This window comes from Lepisosteus oculatus, chromosome 12 (genome assembly GCF_040954835.1).
Source record: "Lepisosteus oculatus isolate fLepOcu1 chromosome 12, fLepOcu1.hap2, whole genome shotgun sequence".
In the NCBI taxonomy this organism is placed as follows: Eukaryota; Metazoa; Chordata; class Actinopteri; order Semionotiformes; family Lepisosteidae; genus Lepisosteus; species Lepisosteus oculatus.
Window position 1 is genome coordinate 23,149,954 of NC_090707.1, and position 22,350 is coordinate 23,172,303.

The 22,350-nt window shown below is 36.1% G+C and overlaps 1 protein-coding gene across 1 annotated transcript in view; it reads left to right on the forward strand.

Moving 5' to 3' along the window:
- Window positions 1–22,350, forward strand: part of stk11ip (serine/threonine kinase 11 interacting protein) — a 49,774-nt gene that overhangs the window by 10,572 nt on the left and 16,852 nt on the right. Inside the window, exons 5-19 of the mRNA XM_069196450.1 lie at window positions 1,004–1,099; window positions 3,745–3,852; window positions 4,536–4,607; window positions 5,701–5,830; window positions 10,141–10,244; window positions 11,227–11,316; window positions 11,783–11,824; window positions 11,996–12,166; window positions 12,572–12,653; window positions 13,059–13,517; window positions 14,084–14,280; window positions 15,076–15,186; window positions 15,944–16,139; window positions 20,362–20,531; window positions 21,387–21,786. Coding sequence (XP_069052551.1) covers window positions 1,004–1,099; window positions 3,745–3,852; window positions 4,536–4,607; window positions 5,701–5,830; window positions 10,141–10,244; window positions 11,227–11,316; window positions 11,783–11,824; window positions 11,996–12,166; window positions 12,572–12,653; window positions 13,059–13,517; window positions 14,084–14,280; window positions 15,076–15,186; window positions 15,944–16,139; window positions 20,362–20,531; window positions 21,387–21,786 — 2,428 coding nt within the window. The remainder of the gene's footprint in view (window positions 1–1,003; window positions 1,100–3,744; window positions 3,853–4,535; window positions 4,608–5,700; window positions 5,831–10,140; window positions 10,245–11,226; window positions 11,317–11,782; window positions 11,825–11,995; window positions 12,167–12,571; window positions 12,654–13,058; window positions 13,518–14,083; window positions 14,281–15,075; window positions 15,187–15,943; window positions 16,140–20,361; window positions 20,532–21,386; window positions 21,787–22,350) is intronic.

Sequence of the window (22,350 nt, forward strand, 5' to 3'; positions counted from 1 at the left end):
GCAAAAAAGTGAAGTAGGAGTATATGGAAAGACTAAAAATACAGTGTGACTGATCTTCCCAACCACCAGGCCAGTTTAAGGCAATTCAACAGTTTCTACTTCTATCATGAGCGGGCAGCGTGGAGATAATGTAATTAAAGCCATGCCAATTCCTGACTGTCACTATAGACGGACGATTGCTTTGGCAGCTGCTGGTATACTTCCATCACGTGCCCATAGATGCATACATCTGATCTGCATAGTTATGCATCTTTGCATTTTTACTGCATTTGTAGTTTAGGGTTTTTAGGTGATTATGAATTATAGATTGTTGTGTTTAATTGTTCTATTGGATGTAACGTTTTTTTAATTGCTTGAAAATAATGGTTTTATTTATATATTTATTCTTTATTTTATATATTTATATATATTTATAGATTTATATTTTTTATACTGTAGTCTACCTTTATAGTTTTACAATAAAAGACAATAAAGACATTTTATTGATTTAATTTCTAAGCATGAGACAAAGAGAGTTAAATTATGACTGGAAGAACACGTAGACAAAGTCTAGCTGTTTGTTACCCAAGCAATACTGTTTATTCTTGGGTGAAAATGGTATGCACAGCATATATTGTCTCAAACACTTCATCAAGTTGCATATTGCTGGCCACATTAGATGTGTTCAAGTTAGAACACATTTGTCCTAAATTGAATAGTAGTATATGTTCTTGAGGCATGTTAAACTAAACACATTTTAGAGTGTGGAAACAGAATTATCATCACTTTTATTTTAATGAAGAACCCTCATTATTTTCTGTTAAGGTGATCAAGAATTTAAAGTGTCTGTTCTCTTGGTAGATTGAAGTCACATGTTTTAGATGTACGCTATTAATTGCATATTATTTTACGCAACAAAGTATAGCCTTATCTTTCTGTGTTGGTACATATGCAGTGAAATGCATATACTGTAAGTAAAGTCAGCAAATAATAAGATAATAAATAACTGTTATTTATGTCCCAGTTGAAGCGTATCCCACCGCACTGCCTCGAGGGGCTGAGGGCTGTCTACTCTCAACTTGAGGTGTTCATCTGCTCTAAAAGTCTGCATTCTGTGGAGGTAAGAACCCTTTCTTCTAGCAATTCAAATTACACTAGCAAATGTTTTTCAAAGCATAACATTTTTTGAAAATTACACCTAGATATTAAAAACTGTGACGAATGTTAATGTACAAGAACATTGTTATTCTTAAGTAACTGTCAAAAGCTATTTCATACTCTTTGGTCACAGGTTAGTTTTCAATCAATATAAGTAACATGAAAAATATTATTTGGCAAGAAAAAAGTTCATGGAATTGAATTTTGCCAAAATATTTTTAAAGAAATTAACTATTTTAGTTACATTCTCAAACTGCAGTAAGTTGAAGATTTCATTAAAAAATGAAACCAAGGTCTGAAATAAAAATTCTAGAGGGCGTATATAGATAGTTTTGAGGAATTCTTTTCTTTGTACAGTGCTGTGAAAAAGTAAGTACATGAAAAGGTGTGTGTTTTTCAACATCTTTGCATTTATGGATATTTGATCTTCATTTCAACAATATTGATAGATAAATGTGATCTAATTTAACAAATAACAATAAAAATTATTCCTTGCAATCATTTATTCAACAAAAAAAGTCAGAAATGCAATTTCTGCTGTGGAAAAAAGTACACTCCCTTGCTTCAATAGCTGGTGTTGCCCCCTTTGGCAGAAATTACTTCTTGTAGGCATTTCTTGTAATTGTCTTGTAATGATCAGTCTCCTACATCGACTTGGAGAGCTTTTTGACCACTCCTCCTTACAGAACTCCTTCAACTGTGTGGTGTTTGAGGGCTTTCTTCAATGTACTGCCTACTTCAAGCCCCCCCAAGCATTTCTGTGGGGTTAAGATCTTGGCTTTGACTTGACCATTCCATAACCCTCCATTTCTTCTTTTTGAGACATTCTTCTTTTTGAGGCAAGACTTGCCTGTAAATCCCTTGATGTTATCCTGGGGTTCTTGGAGACTTCCTGCAGCATCTTTTGGTCAGCTCTTGGGCTGAATTTCGTGGGACTACCTGGTCTGCATAGATTGTCAGTGGTTTGAAATTTTCTCCATTTGTAGATGATCTTTCAGACAGTGGAGTGATTCACTACAAATTGCTTGGAAATGGCTTTAAAACCCTTCCAAACTCATAGACATCAACAGTCTTTCTTATGAGGGTTTATGTTGATTTACAAAGTAAAAATGAGTGCAAAATGTGATTCGATGCTATTTTAAAAAATTAGATCACCTTTATCTATCAGTTTTGTTGAAATGACAATCAAAACAGTAAAAAAGACAAACCTTTTCATAGGTTGTACTTACTTTTTCACACAACTGTATTAACTAATTCATAAGACATGAGTTTGGAAGAGCACTATAGAACATTTTCTATTTCTCTTGTAGAGTGCTTTAAAATATTCTGTAATAGTCTGAGAATCTGCCTTGCTGAGCATATCTGTGAGAGAAGTGAGGTTATAGGTTTGATGATGGCTACTCTGTTTGCTAAAAAAGTAGGAACAATATGCTTCTCATCTCTTAAACTGTCCTGTAATCTCTCTTAAATCTATCTTGATCCATTTAAATATTATAAATTATATTCAGCTCCTAGTGCCATCAGATGTAAAACTGAATTTCTGGACAGCCCTCAGTCAAACTAAAATTGTGAAAGTTGCTAATTTTTCTTTATCTTAACATATGCAGCCTACTTTCTAAATGCAGTCACCTTAAAGTATGGATTTTTAGCTCCTATCCAAGATTGCTAGTTATTTGTAGACGAGCAATGAAAGAATGGAATGAAATACAGAAAGGAATGTAAGTGCCAATTTTGTTGCATACCTCTAAGGATCTGCTTACTGTCAGGCAGATTAGAAATGAATGCCATTACACAAGCAATCAAAAAACCCCAAAATGAACTATTAAACCCATCAATTCTCTAACCTCAGTTATATTTATAGAGAACAAATCATTTCCTTCTCATTTGCCAGTTCCAATAACTTAGGAGAAAGAATGATGATACCAAAGTCCAATACTGAATAATAAATGCTAGTCAGGCATTATAAAACTAACAGTAATGAGTCTGCTGGTCAAGACAGTGTTGAACCATTATTTATAAGACTTTGCTCCACCTTTAATATTTGCTCCCCTGACCCACTTATTAAGTTCTTTAAAACAGCTGATTCTTCTACTTCCAAGGTCAGACACTTAATAATAATAATACACTTTATTTTATATAGCACCTTTAAAGGTGGCTTCTCAAAGCGCTTTACAGGATGACAACAACAATAAATAAGAAGAATACACAAGATAAAACAATTACAATATATAGAGGAGACTGTGGATGTGGTACTAAGAAAAGCAGAGGGGTGAAGAATGGAACCAGTTAAGTAAAGGCTTTTCTGAAGAAGAGGGTTTTGAGTCTGGATTTGAAGGAGTTTAGAAAAGGTGAGTCTCTGATATCCTTGGGGAGAGAGTTCCAGAGCTTGGGGGCATAACAGGAGAAGTCCCTGTCACCAATACAATGTAGATGGGGTTGGGGGACAGTAAGGAGAGCAGAATTAGAAGAGTGAAGGTTGATTTTTAAACTGCTTCTGTTATTTTTTCACCACAGTTTGAAAAGTACAGTGCAGCTTAGTTTGATGCTGAGTACCATGTAAAGAACTTAGCCCACCTTTCTTAACCTGTTCTTTTCCTTTTTTGACAGGAACTGATATCCTTGTGTGGAGGGGATCTTAGTACAGCATTATCTTGGCTTGAACTGCACACATTGAACTTCAGTTATAATTCCATAACATCTCTTGATGACTCCTTGGTAAGACCTTGAATTAAATATAGAATTTGTGTGGAACACAAATGTAGAATATAGTGTAAGTATATTCAGCACATTAGCACACAATAACATTCAGGTTTTGGTTTGGCAAGGATGAACCTAGTAATATACACTGGTCTGTAACTTTCTCTTGTCTCTCTTTCAGTTTTTCGCTTCTATCTTTTTAAATTTTGGATCTCCCCTTTTTAAGTACACCTCCTGGTGTACATGAGCCAGTGGCCATCTACTGAAAATTACAACCTAATAAATTGAGGTGCCAACATTTGTGGTCTCCTTAACAGACTAACCCTTGCAAACACGTCAGCATTCCCTTTATTTAATGTATTAAACTCTGCTGTTTTTTCTCAGAAAACAAATAAATTCTTGCGACTGAATGCACATGTGATGTATTTTTAGAGTGCAGAGTGTAGTCCTCCCTTGTGCCCAGTGCCATTTACAATGTAGTGTACCCCTAATAAATATTTGAATTATAACAGTTACAATAATATCAAACTGTTGAAACTTTCCTTTTTTTTTCAAAATACATTGAGTAGGGACGATTAGAATTTGAAATGAGGTTAGTTGGACATATGAAAACTGTACATTCTAATCTCAGAGTTTGTGAAAGTGCAGAACTTAATTCCATAAGCATAATTTTGACTTATTTGTGGTTTCTTAATTTACAGACTTTGTTGAATGTTCTGAAGTCGCTTGACCTGAGCCATAATAAAATCCAGGACTGTGCTAAATATCTAATGGTAAGTATGAATACAGGTAGTACTAAGCTGAATGTTACTAAAACACAAACTAACATTTAAATTCACCTGCTCAGACATTAAGGTACCGAACAGTACAGTGATCCATTCAGATGCTAACCTTTTCTACCACTTGGTTCACTGATTGAATTGCTTTGTATTGAAATTAGCTGCCATTGCAGAGTGTGCTGTGTGTGTTTGTTTTTCACTTTTTGACTGTGAACCTTCATTGATTCAAAAAAATGTTTTATTTGGCGAGTGTTGAACATCATTATTGGCTTTACTCCTGAAACATTTTCCTCTGTATTTTTTTAAGGAACAAAGTCAGTTATAAAACTTTCAACTTTTAACAATGTCTTCATTGTAAGACCTTACACACTTTAAGCATTCATAGTTATCTTTCTTCTTCAATACTGCCAATAACTTGTACAATAATTGTACAAGTAACTTGTACTTGTACAATAACTGCCTGGGTGTTTGGTCTCATAGTGTAATTATGTAGTACAGTATATACAGTAACTGTGGGTCAGTATAGCAAAGCTTACTCTATTATGGAAAATTATATGAAACCTTCTCACATGACATTTCTTCTTATGACCAAAATTGGAATTCTATTCTATTCTATTTTAGCAAAATCAGAATTGTATTAAATTTAGTTAAAAAGCAAATGCAAATACAAAATGTATTTTTGCCCCAGCTTCGTATTCCAGTCATTATTAATTGCAATAGTAATAATAATAATAATGGCAATAAGCAAATCTTATTCTGAGTTGGATAAGGAACCTATGAATGTAAGACTTTATTTTCCTTACTTTCTCTTCTTCTCGAGTTACTGGCAACAGCAAAATTCCTCCAGAGCATGCAGCTGCTTTACTGAAGAATTAGAGAAGTTGTCTCCAAAAGGCTTGAGTTTAAATTGGAGTACAAAGAACACCCTTCTTCTAGCATTCTCGCTGGTTTTTGTGTTACGAAGCCAGATCTATTTTCATTTGCTTACTTGTTTGAGTTTTGTTAAAAGTTGTGTTACCTTTTAGATAGTATTATAAACATTCTTACTGAAGCAAATTTGCTGTTGATTTTCCTTTTTCTTGTGCAGCCTCTTAGTGAGCTCGAACACTTGAATTTGGGCTATAACTTTCTCCAAAAAGTGCCAACACTTGGTCAGAGCTGGAGGGCCAAGCTTGTCACTCTCGTACTCAGGAACAATGAACTGGAGACCATCGATGGTAAGAGTGTATCAGAAAGTCTCTAAAAATGTGAAGGTGTCTTTTTTACCAGAGAACATTACTATTGTAATCCTTTGTCTTATGTGATTTAAGTTTGTGTTCTTGTGTACCGTTTCTGAAGCTGACCTTTTGATTTATTAATGTGCCAGTGTCATTCTAACTGGGTGCGCACATCACTGTGTACACTGAACCACTGACTCCTTACTTACAGCTGTATCTAGTTATTTGTTCCCTATACCAATGAAGTACATTATAGTATAGTAAATACATTTATAGTGGAATATAGTCATTAAATAAAGCAGGTGCATTTCTGAAATACTCATGATAAGAGAAAGGAACAAGTTAAAGGTTTATTCCATGCTGACAAGAGAAGAAGGGAAACACAACGTTTCGGCTTTGGAGCCTTCTTCAGGTGTCACAAGCTGAAACATTGTTTCCTTTCTTCTCTTTTCCAGAATGGAATAAACCTTTACGTTGTTCCTTTGCATGCTGACGCAGCTACCTATTTGAACTACATCATGATAATACTTGCACAATTATGAATCCTCCAAAGCTGAAGTTAGAGCACTTTCACGTGTAGTTCATTGGCATGTTATTTGAATGGTGGTTCATCTGCCTCTTTTTCACTTTAGGTTGAGTTCATTTCACACCAATTCAATTCCACAGAACATGAGTTTAAAGAGAATTCACAATTATGTATTTAGATCACTTGCATCTTTGTGCATACTATTCTACTGAGTTCACTCTGCACTTTTCCATCCTACTCTCTTCTTGTATACCACTAAAAATGTGTTGAATGTGAAAATACCAAGATATAAACCTGTTCACTGTTAGCAGAAAGTAAAAATGATTTAATAAAAAGTATCAAAGGCGGCACAATGGTGTCTCTTCGTGGAGTCAGTTCATGAGCAATATATTACATATAGAAGAAGCCTAGGTCCAAACCTAGGGAGGCATTGCAGTGCACTGTACTTTACTAATCACTAATCTTTTAACCATAGGGAGGCATCTCTTTGACAGCCACATTATCACACCAGGGTGAATATCAAACCCATCAAACCAAGATCACTTGCAGAGGTGCTCTACATTCATTTGAAAGGGGGATTAAAATGTTTGTAGCTTTGCTTCAAAACTTTACAACTTAAAACCAAAGTGCACTCTAGGTCACATGGAAACTATCTGCGCACACTGTGGAAATGATGTACTTGAGTTTCAAGGACATGGCTTTGCAGCTTACATTCAGCACAGATCTTGTGAAACAAGGTATAAAATTTAGACTTTTTAACTTTAACAAAGTTTTTAAGTGGTCAATATAACATTTACAACAACATTTATTTAACAATAGTTACAGCTTAATTAGTCTGTTAAATACATAAAATGTATATTGTTCTCACAACCACAGCAAGGTTTCATTTATTCTGGGCCAATCGAAAGTCTACACCCCCTTTACATCCCATTTTGTTGAATTACAAATGTATGCACACGTTTTAAGGTGTATTGTATATTCTAATCAAAACTTGAATGCTTAAACTTAACATTTTTATGAGTGGAACAATCAAATGTTTCAAAAAATAAAATGATTGTTTAAATATTCTCCCCCTTATCAGTACTTGATTGATACGGTAATTTCAGCTGAGTGTTTTTGGACAGGTGCAATTTTTATCTATTTCTTTGCAAACTTCCTTAAGCTCTTAAAAATTGTGTGAGGATCTTTGATGGACAGCAATTGTCAAGTCTTGCCACAGTTTTTTTGTCTGATTTTAATTAGGACTTTCACTGGACCACTCAAAGACATTCCCTTTCTTCTTGTTAAGATACTCCAGTATACTTGGGTGGTATACTTGTATACTTAGGATACTTTTACATTTTCAGCACCCATATCACTCTGCAACTCACAACTGGCAACCCACTGAAGCTAAGCAGGTGTGAGCCTGGTCAGTACCTGCATGGGAGACATCCTGGGAAAAACTAAGGTTGCCGCTGGAAGAGGTGTTAGTAGGGCCAGCAGGGGGTGCTCAGCCTGCGGTCCATGTGGGTCCTAATGCCCCAGTATAGTGACGGGGACACAATACTGTAAACAGGCACCGTCCTTCGGATGAGACATAAAACCGAGGTCCTGACTCTCTGTGGTCATTAAAAATCCCAGGGCATTTCACGAAAAGAGTAGGGGTGTAACCCCGGCTTCCTGGCCAAATTTCCTTTTGGCCCTTACCAATCATGGCTTCCTAATAATCCCCATCTATGAATAGGCTTCATTACTTTGCTCTTCTCCCCACTGATAGCCTCTGTGTGGTGAGCATTCTGGCGCACTATGGCTGCCGTCGCATCATCCAGGTGGATGCTGCACATTGGTGGAGGTAGAGGGGAGTCCTCATTACCTGTAAAGCGCTTTGAGTGGAGTGTCCAGAAAAGCACTATAATTGTAATTATATTTAATTATAAAGCAATGTAATGCCATAGGCCAAGTGTCACTTCTATTTACATCAAACAACCAAGCACAGTGTGAAAGTGTCGTTAAATTGTCTGATGAAGATTTCTTTATTAATAACTGTATAGTTATTATTGTATTAATATTTATCCATCCATCAATTTTCTAATTGCTGTATCCAGTACAGGGAAGTAGGGTAGTCAGAGCCTATCCTGGCATGAACAGGTGCAAGGCAGGAAACACCCTGGACAGGATGCCAGTCCACCTCTGGGCAGACACAGGCACATACACAAACGCACTTGCAGCAAGTTTTCCCAGAAGCCAGTTTACCTACCAGTATGTCTTTGGATTGCGGGAGGAAACCCATATGAATAGGGGGATAATATACAAACTTCACGCGGCTAGAACCCCAGGAACTGAACCCAGGGGCCCAGCACTGCAAAGCACCAGTGCTAACAATTGTGCCACCGTGCTGTCCTGTATTAATATTTAGAACATTTATAATATAGTAATTCAATTACCTTAGCTTGCACTCGGCCAGGAAGGTCTCATGCTTCCAGTCTCCTACTTTGCCTCTAATTCAAACAAATCTTTCAAATCTGTATCAAACCTCTGTTTCTTTTGGATAGACCTCAGGAAGGTATTTGTCAGTCACACTCCTTTTTTTGGGATCAGCCATCAGATAACAAAATGACTGACACAACTTGTTTATTTTGGACAACCAAGAAATTAACCCGGCTGCTGGCAGTACTTTATTTGAACTTAAGGATGAAACATTGTAAAATAGGTTAGAGTTACCTTTTTGGCACTGTAAATATAGTGTTTTAAATTATTAAATTAAATAGAGCTTTTTTATGTTTTTCTTTTAATATCTTAGTTCTCTGTGTGATGTACTTCTCTCCATGAAGCTTTCATCTTAACTTGCTCATGCATTTGTTTTAATTTAAACAGAAGTTAAAAAAACAACAACTTCTTTTTATATTTCTGAGGTAATTTTCATGTCTTCATCAAGGATAATTTAGACTGAGTGGCAAACTAAAATATGCATTATAGAATATTTTCCTAAATATTCAATGGGGGAAATCAAGAGATTTCATTCGTGTGAAAATGAAATATTTTCTGTGTTCTCTTCTGTTGAAAATGAACAGAACGTTCATTGAAGGTTGACCTGACACTCTGTATTCAAGTGAATGGTGTAACTTGACCAATGGCAGGAATAACACAAAAACGATAGAAGATTAAACTAAGGTCTACTATACAATTGTATATGTAAAAAAAAACATGAGTATACAAGTTTTGAGATGGGTGAGGTCAAAATGTTGGAGAATTGTTTTTTTTTACTTGCAGGTTATGTGTTACAGTGTGTAAATAAAGTTAAAAATGTTATTTAATGTGTCTTGATTTCAGACTGGCCATAGACCACCAAATGTGTTACTTTGGAAAGGGTGTGTAGACTTTCTATAGGCACTGTATGTATGGAGAATTATGGTAGGGTGGGGGTCCAAAACAGGTGTATTTTGAACACATCTTTGTCCAGAATAGTTGGTCATTTATCCCAGAAATCACAGACTAACCATTTGTCCCATAGGAAATTGTATACTGAAATTTTATAAGTTAACAGGAGATTGTTTTCATGTGGAATAACTCTATACTTATGGGTTATCTTGGGTGCTGGATTTCTGACTTTAATGTACTGTGACTAAGGTATTTGAGCCAAAAATGTGTTTTTTTTTTATTTGTACAGTAAAAATCTTCCATGTTTCCTATGAGAAGTGTATTGTTCGTTTTCCTGTTCTTAAAAATGACAGTGAAAGTTAAATACCTTATAGTCTGTATATATAAACATTGTCACATTGACATAAAATACATAATGTTTGTTTAGGAGTGGAGCATCTTTCCTCTCTTCAGCACCTTGACCTGGCTTACAACCTCCTTATGGAACATTCCCAACTTGCTCCTCTGTCCCAGCTCCACTGCCTCAGCACGGTGAGCAGAATTACTGTTTTCTAGGGACAATTAGGCCCATACCTGCTTGTTTTTGTGCTGTTTTTTTGTCTAAATGTGTGGAAGTAGAAGCAGAAATTAATTACACATCTTTGCATGCAATGTTATATAAAAATTTAAGATACATTTGTATTTCTTCCCCCTCATGCTTAAGATAAACAGCTCTGGAAATTTGTTGACAGCATCTTGGGGCTACCTTTGAGTTCCAGTAACAAAGCATGTTTTTTTTTTGTGCTATGCACTTCACTTTGCTTATTTAAGAAACAAAACCACATAATGCATGACAGATGTTCTGTCATCTCTCATATATCCAAGTTTGAAAAAATACTTACGTTATTCTAAAACAAAGACAAAAGCTTTCTGCTTCTAGTCAGATTCCTGAGTGGTGGAAACTGTGTAGAAGTGCATTTAACACTGAGAACAGAAGGTACTTCTTTACCCAAAGGGTGATGGGGATATGGAGCAAACTGCCCAGCCATGTTGTTGAAGCCAATAAATACCCTGGCTTCTTTCACAAAACAGCTGGATGAGATCCTTGGATCAATTATCTGCTAACTACCAAATAGATTAGTTGGACTAAATGGTCTACTCTCATTTGTAACTATTCTTATGTTTTAAATTAAAATTAACTCCTTTAAGTGGCCTTTGTATACTTAATGCTCTGACAAATGTCACAGTATAGTCTGCAAATGACTAAAAAATATCCACGTCTTTCGAAGACTAACGAATATAACAAAAGAAAAGATGTGTTAAAAAGTACATGCCTATTAAATATGCTAATATTTAGAGCTAAAGTTATGCTTACTTGACTGCAAACAATTTCCTATGTTTCTAAGCCAAAGGTATTTTTTATATTTTCTACTGTGGTGTTAATTAAACATTTCAGCGCTTTTACAGCAGAAGAAAGCCTTGCTGTTCTATTGTGCAAAATATACCAAATAATTGTGTTCTTTTGACACCTTAGCTCAAGCTGGAGGGTAACCCATTATACTTTCAGCGAGCTCACCGTTTTTCTGTAATCAAGCATATTTCTCCAAAAGCTGCCTGTCTTAAAGTGAGTATATGATACCTCTGCATTCCAAGTGATTTCAGTCAAGCTTTTTTTCCATTATATCTGTTTTCAGTTCTTCTACCATCTGGCTGGCATCCAGACTAATGTTCTGAAATTTAGTAAGAATAAAATGGCTCTGTAATAACTGGGCTGTATTCAGTAGTTGCTAAGGACTGTGATTTAAACAAATTGCATGTCGTATGGATTTATCATCTGACTTACACTAGCCTTTTAGTCTTAAAACATTTGTAATGTTGTAATGTTTCAGTGTTATCTTATGTTTATTTTAACAGTCAGTGATTCCCCTTCCCTCACCACTATCACGGCACTCACTTAAGCTAAAAGTGCCTTTCAGTAGCCAGATATTATAGTAGGTATTATTTCAGGGGGTTGGGTAACTAGGTAAGTGTACATCCATTGATCTGAATTACAATGAATTGCTTGTAATATTTTGAATTTCATTTTTCAGCTCAAGCTAGATGGTTTCCTTCTGTCAGCCAGTGAATTAGCAGTGAGTATTTTTTTTTTGACTAAACTGAATTAATTGTTGACTAGTGTATGTCATTATGCTACTGTAGTGAAATTGTAGATAAATAATATTTCTATTATTTCAGTTGCTTTACTATTTGCACTATTTACTGTATATTTCACTCTTTAACTGGTGGAATTGATCTTTTCAAAGGTCCTGCCAAAACCAGGCCAGTTGATTGGACAGATTGTGCAAAACACCCCTCAGGAAGTGATCTTATCAGAGCGTGGTACCCAGGATGTGTCCAGTGGAGGGGGAGAGTTGAGTGACAGTCTGTCCTTAAGTGAATCTGGAGCAGCACGACTTTGTCGAAAGAAATCAAAGGTAGGGGTGATGGTGATGTCGCTTCTTTGGTCATTCAGTTAATTTTAAAATGTTTTTTTTTAATAAACAAAAACAGTGTTTCCAATTTTTTATGTTGTTGTTGGTGTTATGTTTTTTCTTAAATCAGCTTTAAGTGACTGTTGGCTAAAATCTTCATTGTGATTACGTTTTCAGTATTTGTTCTGTAAAATACGTTTTACGTTCTACATTTCTTTCTACATTTTTTTTTGACCAAAAGCAATTTAGAAGAAAGTGTTCTCTGTCATTTTTCTTGCTTTTTAATACATGTCACAAAGGATTGACCTAATGTTTTGATAGAGCATTCAAGAAAGCAGTCTAATTCTATAACAGTTAAGTGTTCAGATGGCATTGGTGGTTTTTTTCATATTTCACATTTTCTTTCAGAGTAAGATCAAAGTGAGAAGAGCCAGCATTTCTGAGCCCAGTGACACAGACTATGAATCTAGGGCCCAGAATGCCTCACTTGGTAAGATTTATCGTTAGCTCTTCATAATACTCCAGCAATCAAATAGTTCATGTAACTTGGTGGTTAAAACGTTCATGAAAGATAACTATGAAAAAGGTGACTAGAATATTACTGATGCTAGTAAGAACATTTTACACTGTATTATCACAGTGAATGTCTTAGCAGTGAACCCACAAGGTGAATAACTAACCACTACATGGTGAAATATGAAGGATAGGTTCAACTTTGCTTTTTTATTTAGTTTGATTATAGATTTGAGGCAAGATTGCAGATTTTCTAATACATTTCTTTTGAACAAATGCAGTGTATGAATAAATTGGAAAACATAAGAAATTATGATGCTACAAAATAATTGCTCCTGTCTATGACATCTGGAATGGTGAAATGTAAATTTTTGTTCCACAGACATTGTGTTACCTCATCAGAAGGCGATAGAAAGAATGGACAGCTTCCGGCACCAGCTGGGTGAAGACTGGCTGCAGTACAAACACCACCTGGAAGGCACACAAGTGATACAAGCAAATACGGGATCAGTTCCCAAGCAAAGTTCACTAGCTAACATGACAGTGGATCAAAATCCAAGAGCTCCACACCAGATAGTGGTCAACCACAAAACAGGATCACAGGGCCCACAAGTGAAGAGTCTGATTGGCCCTCTCTTAACGTCTGAGCCTAAAGAAGAAATGTCTGAAGTAGAAGATACAGAATCTACCCTTCAGTATACTGGACACAGCCAGGAAGGCACTGAATCAGTTTTGGAATGGAGTGAGCCTACTCTTGAGGTATCTGCCCAAGAGTTGGAGAGTGAGGGCCCAGAGGAAGAAGGGAAAGAACAGCTGGAGGAAGAGGAAGATGATTTTGAAGGTAAGCAGAATCATATTTGTAATTGAATAAGCCACTATAATCTCCCAAGCAAAAAGTCTATTTTAAAAAGTAATATCCTATAAGATTATTTCTGAGATTAAAATAATTGGATAATCCAGCTGCAAGGTCTCTGAAATGTAATTGTTCTTTATAGTCCACAGCATTAAAACACTTCAATTTTACCATCTTGCAGTTTGTCTGCTAAACATTTAAACTTCCCAACTCACAGTGCCTGCCACTACCTTTGAGAAAGTGCAATTTTTATTATTCTGTAATGTATCTAAAATAAATATTCCCAGAGCAACAAAGCAACAGAAGGCGCCTGCACACCTCTTGTACATTTTGCTTGTTTGGATAGTTATTTTTTGTACTGCCTGATTCACAGGATTTTTTGTCCTTTCCAAGTTTTTGGAGTACAGCAGAATCATGCAGCTGTGTATATAGAGGGTGAAGCACTGTAAACTGATAGTCACTTTTTGTGTTTTTGTGTCTTCTGCCAAGTATAAAGCTGTTCTGTTTCAGATTTCATCTCTTCTCATCTCTTTCTCTCCTTCCCTGTTGTCTAGTGGATCTTTGTGTGCCCCTAGTGGTGGGTGTGTTACCAGTGGACATGTGTCCCAAGGAAACAGTCTCACGACTCTTCCTACGGGTGAAACCAGGCCATGTGTTGGAAGTGGACATGAAGAGTGGTAGAATTTTGGCCAAATTAGAGCTGGACAGCCTCAGAGAGGTCACTGCCTCCCAGGCCACCTGGACAGAAAAGGTCAGTCTTTGTTAGATGGAGAACAAATGCATTTTGGTTAACGTTTTCAGCACAAAGCTGTACCACTTAATGATTACTTATACTTAATGTATAAGTACATCTTTAAGATTTAATGGGTATGTTAATGTGGTGAACTTTTTGATAAACTCTAAAACCATCAAAGATCTTTTAATAGAGTAAAATCAGTTGATTTTAAAAGAATTCAGAGTGTCATTGACTGATTTTCTAAAGATTATCAATTCTAAAGTCCCCCTTATGCTTTAAAAAAACAACGATAAAATGTATCTAAACACAATCGCAGATGTGTTTATGGAATAAGAGAATTTGATGATGTTTGAGAGAGATGACATCTGCTGTATATTTTCCCTTTAAGGAGGAAAATATATCTACAGGGCTGAGAAAAAGTTTGTAAACTCCCAGTGTAATTATTGGAATTTCAGTTTCTTGCTATTATACCTTGTTTAGACAAAAATAGTCTTTTCTTAAATAGCCAAATGGGTTCAGATTTTCCAGTTTAATATTTTTTGAGATGCAGTTGTTTACAGAGTAAAACATAATAATAATTAAGATTCAGTGTGTGTGTGAAATAAATCACATAAATGAACCCGTGGTTACCTTATCACAATTAAGAGGGTAATTAAGATTAAATAATTGGGTAACAAGTAAGAAAAACATCATGCTACAGTCCAAAGAGATTTTGGGAGGAAATCAAAATAGAGTAGTTGATGCTTATCAGTCTGGAGAGAATTACAAAAAACTTAAAGCTTGATTATTTTTTTTACCCACCTGTCACAGGGAGAGGAAATATCCCTTCCAGTACTGGAACTGCACTTCAGTTACATTAGTCGAGCACGACAGAGGCGGCAGTATGTAATGTTGGATGAGGATCCACAGCAAGCCTTGCAGGTAAACATGAAGAGATTTTGGAAGAAGACCAACAAAACCTGATCACTGCAATTTGCCACTTATCTTTTATCACTGTTTGTAAGACGTGGTTTGATTTTAAAGATGTGGTTTACTCCTGTGATCAACATATGGAATTTTTTTTAAAAGACTGTAGCCTTGAGTCATGAAATTGTGGAATTGACATAATATATTGTGTTTGGGATTAGTTTGAACAACACACACAAAGGACTCTGGGAGATTGGTAATTACAACAGTGAAAAGGTTTATGATTTAAAGTGTGTTCAAGTGTAGAATAATCTTTGGTTTGTTCCATTAGTAGTGGAACATGTTTCATCTTGTTTCTGCCAAAAGCCTTAATTCAGTTCCATGCTCTCAAGCTTCAAAGCTAGGTGACTGTAGCTAGGAGGACTATAATTATTGTGGCTGACTCTGTATTTTGTGAACATATTGTACAGTGTGGTTTTAGCCCTAAACGATCAAGATATTTCCTAAAGACAAGTTTTACTTTGCGTAATACATTTTTTATGTAATCTACATCATCACTAGTAAACTAAATTGGCTAGATGCAAAGTTTTAAATATCACCTTCAGGAAGCATTTTGACCTCCCTTATAGTGGTCAATTGTATGTTTTCTCTTTAACGAGGATGAGTTATATCAATAGTACATATTGCTTATGCAACCGATTCCTGGAAGTTTTTTTTCATCCATGATAACCCCTTTCAAGTGTTTCCAATTTATTTTTATTGGGTGTTCCAGTCGTTAGCGGAAGTCCTTACTCGAATCGCCGAGGAGAATGTGCACAAGGTCTCCCAGGGACAGCCCGAGTGTGAGCGTCTACAGTGCCTGAAGTGTAAGCTGGAGTTCACACAGCGGGTGGAGGAGGAGCGGTGTGTGCTTCTTCCCCCTCATGTTGGGAGCATGAAACCGGCCGAGGCAGGACAGGACACAGCTGGTAAGAAATCTGCACTGTTGAGGGTTTAATATTTTTCCACTATGTAGAGGTTCTTGACTGACCCAGGCTGACATGTGTTACAAAACAAATGGAAGAATATGTGATAGACTGATCATATAAACTTAATATAGAAGAAGCAAACATAAACAATGATGCTTTCTAGCATTATGAAATCATGTTGGCTAAGTAGTATTTATATATCCCATCACAGACTGGTTTTCCAGTTTTAACTAAAGGACAGTGTATTTAGAACAGCACGTCACTATTATACAAAGGGCTGTGGGCATCTGGAAGAAGTTACCAAGTCATGCTGATACTCTAGCATCTTCTAAGAAATAGCTGGAGATTGTAAGATCAGTTAGATGCTACCTAACAAACAAGAAGAGGACATTTCGCCCAGCTAGCTTGTCACCTTGTTTTCATTTGTAAAAGTCAGAAAGTCAGGTTTTACATGACATTTTCCATTCCTCCAATATGATTCTGCTTTAAACTAGATTTTTAGGCACACATCTGTAAAAAAACAAAACTTCATAAGAATCCTCCTAGGACAGAATCTATTTAGGTTCTGGTTTTCATTTTGAGTTGCTTAATTGACACCTTAGTTGAAGTATTCACTTGCAAGAGAGCTGTTAAATTGTTTTCAACTTAAAGTTAATTATAAAAAGGCCTGCTAAAACCAATCATGGTGTCACATAATTTATTGAGAGTTGAGCTGGAACAAAAGCATGGTAAGAATAATGGAAACCCACACAGGAGGCTGGCCAAGTCTGGATTTGAACCCTGAACACAAGAGCTGTGAGGCAATACCACTAACTGCTGAATTCTGAAACCTCCAGTTTTGTATTAAAGTATCACAGTTTACAATACCAAAATCTATCTCTCTTGTCAATAAATCTAGTCTGATATAAGTGTGTGTGCTTTAGGAAATTATAAATAATGTGAAATGTAGTTAAGTACAAAACAAATTTTATATATACAAATAAATACTACAGTAGCTTGATTTTTCAGCAACAATCATAGCCAGCAGAGGGCTTTATGAGCTCTCAGTGGTTACTGACTAAATCAATCAGTCACTCTTTCCATGTGCAGTAGAATTGTCTCATTTCATTATTAATCATACAGTAATGTAGTCATATCACCTACCATTTATTTTCTTCACTTTTCAGCATGGAATATACCTTTAGTTGTTCCTTTGTAGCCTATGCATGCTGATGCAGCTACTGTACCTATTTGAACTGTGGTCAGTTAGTCTGAAGTCTTATGTTTTTTTGCAGTACCATATAATTCAGTACTACAGTAATGAGTTTGATATCATTTGGTCTTCTCCATATACCTTTTGTTTCTATACCTATTGTTTTATTTACATTGTTTAAGCATCAAAGAAGCCTATCACTTATAACTGTAGCAATTTCACTACGTTTCCAGGTAAATGACAATTGTTATGTAGCAGGTGCAGTAACATTTTATTGAACCAGTATGTCATAGGTTAATTCATTACACTGATTAGCATTTAGTTTCAATAGAGTTGATCAACAGTGAAATTCACAGGCTAGTAGTAGCCTGTTTGTTTTGGCCACTGTTTGAAGTTGTACAAGTAGTACATCTGCCATGCATACCTCACGCTAGGTTACAGATCTCTTGTGGGATTTTGTCCCGTTCCTCTTTTAAAGAGTGCCTGGATAAGCCTGACAAGTTGTGCCATGATGCCCAACTGTCACATTCTCATCTTGGAAGATAGCTGGCATGTGTTGTCCTTTAGGGCTCTTTCTTCTCACAGAAAGAGCCCACTGGAATGGCAGAAAGTGAGATCCTAGGACTTGATTCATGTTGTGCAATCAGATTGCTATTAATCCCTAGAAGTATACATAAACCAGTTAATGTATTGCTCGGTGCCACGCTCATTAACGTCCAATAGTGTGTTGTATCTACTAGTGATAATTGCTATACCAGTAACTTTAAAATCCATTGCTTTGAAGTCACTGTAGTATCGCAGACAGTCAAGACAAGAAAACACTTTCTGTTTTTTTACAGATTAAGTTCAAGAGCAGATGTCAGTCTTGTCCTATACTCATCAAAGAATCAGATCCATTAAACTTGAAAAAAACTATGGTGATGGTTAACAGCCAAAAGCATCTTTCTCTCTCCTCCTATATCTAGTGTATTGTTGAATTAATAGTGCTCTAGCTTATTCTGTAGCAACATTTTATTTGCTCAGGTGGCATACAGTCCCTTTTTTAAAGTTAACCGTAGCTTTTTTGATCATTTTAATTTTTGGCAAAGAATGTGTCATTTTTATTTTCTGTTATGCAGTCCAAAAACATTGGTTTCTTTTGTAATTTTTCCCCTTTTAGCAAGTGCACCCTTAAAATGTTAACAAATTACCTTCTCATTACTGTTCTGTATAAAAAAAAAATAATAATAATAATAATTAATAATAATTGCTTACACTTATATAGCGCTTTTCTGGACACTCCACTCAAAGCGCTTTACAGGTAATGGGGACTCCCCTCCACCACCACCAATGTGCAGCATCCACCTGGATGATGCGACGGCAGCCATAGTGCGCCAGAACGCTCACCACACACCAGCTATCAGTGGGGAGGAGAGCAGAGTAATGAAGCCAATTCATAGATGGGGATTATTAGGAGGCCATGATGGGGTAAAGGCCAGGGGGGAAATTTGGCCAGGACACCGGGGTTACACCCCTACTCTTTTCGAGAAGCGCCCTGGGATTTTTAATGACCACAGAGAGTCAGGACCTCGGTTTTACATCTCATCCGAAGGACGGCGCCTGTTTACAGTATAGTGTCCCCGTCACTATACTGGGGCATTAGGACCCACATGGACCGCAGGGTGAGCGCCCCCTGCTGGCCCCACTAACACCTCTTCCAGCAGCAACCTTAGTTTTTCCCAGGAGGTCTCCCATCCAGGTACTGACCAGGCTCACACCTGCTTAGCTTCAGTGGGTTGCCAGTTGTGAGTTGCAGGGTGATATGGCTGCTGGCTAAATAGTTTTCTAAATAGTTTTAATTATTGTGAGAATATGATTATTTAAGATGTAATCTTAAAGTATTAAATGTTTCTGCTTTCCTTGAGCTAAAAGTGTTCTTGAAGAACGATTTCTAATTTGACACCGCCATATGAGAATAAACATACAAAGCTCACAATAACACTTTCCTCTGATTTTGTTCTTATGCTCTTGGATATGGTCTGCTATTTTTGTTTGTGTATTTGGTTAGAATAGCTACATGCTACAAAGGATCATTACTGTTGTACTTAGCCTCCATTACTACCTTGGCCACTCGGAACATAAAACACTGTACAGTACATTAATGCACAGTATATCTCTTCAAGGAGTGTATGTAATCTGTTTTGTTCAGTAGGTGCTTCTGCATTTCCTCTTTGGCTTTGGGGTTTAAATAGATAATTAAATAATTTTCAAAAGTTTGTTTAACCATTAATACTGTTATAAGTGATTCATGACTAAGTGGATTTCAATATCAGTTTTGTGATTGTTTTAAATTAGTATGAAGATGCTTTGTACCAAAAATAGCAATTAAGATGGATTTTGCATGATGAAAATCCAGACAAGTGCATCTTAAAGATGTTCAGGTTCCTAGCTGCATTAGCATGTGGTGTCTGCAAAGGAAGAGGTAATGGTTTATTCCATGCTGAAAAGAGACGAGAGAAAACACAATATTTCAGCTGTGAAGCCTTCTTCAGATTGTTTTTATTGAGAAAGAAGTCAAACTGACTAGCATTTGACACTGCTACATGTTCTGTCAAAACTGAAATTAGTTTCCATTTTAAGTTTTTTCAAAATTAAAATAATTTGGTTATTGTTCTGAAACATCAAAATCATTGTGATGGTCTGAACATGCATTTAATTTCATTTCATGTAATTTCATCTTCAGTGACTCAATCTGGAATGTTTATGAGACAGTTCATTTTGTAAACACTTACTATTTATATCATTGAAATCATTAAACATTTCAGCATATTTAGCTGAGTCATATGTTTGTAAATGGAAAAGGTTACCAGTACGTTGGTGAATGAGCAGGGTTGATTACTTTTTTTCCATTAATTTCCTCTTCCTTCTCTCAGTATGTGATGCTACGGTACGTCTTATCTACAATTCAGCTTTATGCTTGTTTTTTATTCATCTGTCCTATCTGAATATTCACCATGGAAGTAAGTTTTATTCTCTTGTTTTCCATCACAGATGCTGTTGCAAATGCTCTTATCTGCCCAGAATGCAACAGTGACCATGTGGTGCAGCTTCCTGGCCAGTCAGATCAATATACAAGCACACCTGTCCAATCTCAATCTGAGCAGAATTTCAGCATTCTGCAGATCACCTTTGTTGATAGCAGTGCTCACATAGATATAGAGGTCAGTCCTTTCCATCGCTGGGTTTGGGGTATCAGTCTGATATTGTAATCTTTGTGAGTTTATAAAGTTCAAAACATATCAAATGACCACAAGATTATGTATGGGTCAGCAGTTTTTAGGGAGTCATATTCTCCATCCAGCATTCAAGAAGGAAAATGTTTCATGTTTAAAGAGGTTTTGCTAAATATATATATATATTCCCTGAATCATAAATTACTTTTATATTGTTTACATTACTAATTAAAAATTTCTGATTCCTATTTGTTCTAGGGTTATAATTCTTTTTTTTTGGTTGATTGCCAAACTTTTGTCTTTGATTAGCAGTCTGTTCCAGATATTTGTGTTCTGCTTTGTTGTGTGTAAATTTCACACAGTGCTTTTACAGTACTGTAATATGTAATAACTAGAAAACCTCTAAAAATAACAAATGGAAGCTTCTACACAACTTCGTTACCTTCTAACTATTTTCATGTTTGTTTCTCAGAATAGCTTGACCCCATGAGAAGCTAGATATACACCATAAAATTGTGTATTTTATTATTATAAATTATGTTATTAAAATGAGGTGCTTATTAATGAAATTACTTATGAATAACAAAGTACATCTTAGCAGTGGTATAATTTCTGTTATGACTGTGAAAACTAAACGTTATTCATATACCATAATGACCGTTTAATCTAGTAAGTACTGAGTATTAGAAAATATTAAATACATAAATATTTGAGTTTTATGAGTATATTTAATAAGTGTAAAAAAGAGTTGTGATCAATGTTGAATCAGACAATGAGGCTTGACATTGCATTCAGGCTGCACACCATATTGTAAATTAACCTGCTGCTCATCTCCCTTTTTAGGAGTCACAAATGCATACAAACTGTCCCATTGGCTATAGTAGTGTCTGCAGTACAGTAGCATCAGATAAAGCAAGGACTGAAAATGGAAAGTTACAAGTAAAGGAGCAATCTGCACAGTTAGATTCTGCAGTGGACAGCTTTTACAGTGCTAAAAGTGGAACATTTTATATTGGAGAGGAGACCGAAGGAGAAGGAGAGAGCTGGGGAGACATGAAATGCCAACAACCAGCCAGTTTCCACAGCACAGATGGGAACACCGTGACGTGCAAGGACAGCTCTTTTTCCAATGGGCTAGCAGGAAAAGTCATTGCTAATGTCGAGGATCTGACTGGGAGCTTTTGCTACAGCCCACCAAAGGAACTTCAGTCTCAGGCAGAACACACAGAGCAGTCAAGTCCTGGTAAGCTCTGGGGTGGTTGGCTTGAAGCAGCAGGGTGCAGTAGTGCTTAAGTCTTTAAACTAAGTAAAGGGTTGTGGGTGTAAGTCTCTGCTGTTATACTGTACCATTGAGCAAGGTACTTCACTCTGAATGGCCCATTAATCTTATATACTGTACACTGCTGTACACTATTATAAATATAAGTCACTTTGGTTAGAAGTGATAGACAAATAAATTAATAATACTATGAGAACTGGTGGATTGATTATTTAAAAATTTAACAAACAAAGGAATTAATTAATAATTTATAGATTTATTAAATAAACAAAAGGAGCTAGGCACCAGAAGAGTGTTATTTAAAATTAGCCTTAATTCCCGAAAGATTGATCGTAGAATCAAGATGATGATGTCAATAATTTTTTTCTGCTTCATCATAAACACAGGGAGAAAGAAATAACAAGTAGCCACAAGGACCTAGAAAACTTTCACCATCTTTTTTCAGTATGATGATGCTTGCAAGTTTAGTCGCTGAAAGCAGTATTTGGCAAACTTTAAAATGTATAAAAATATCAACAGAGATTAGAT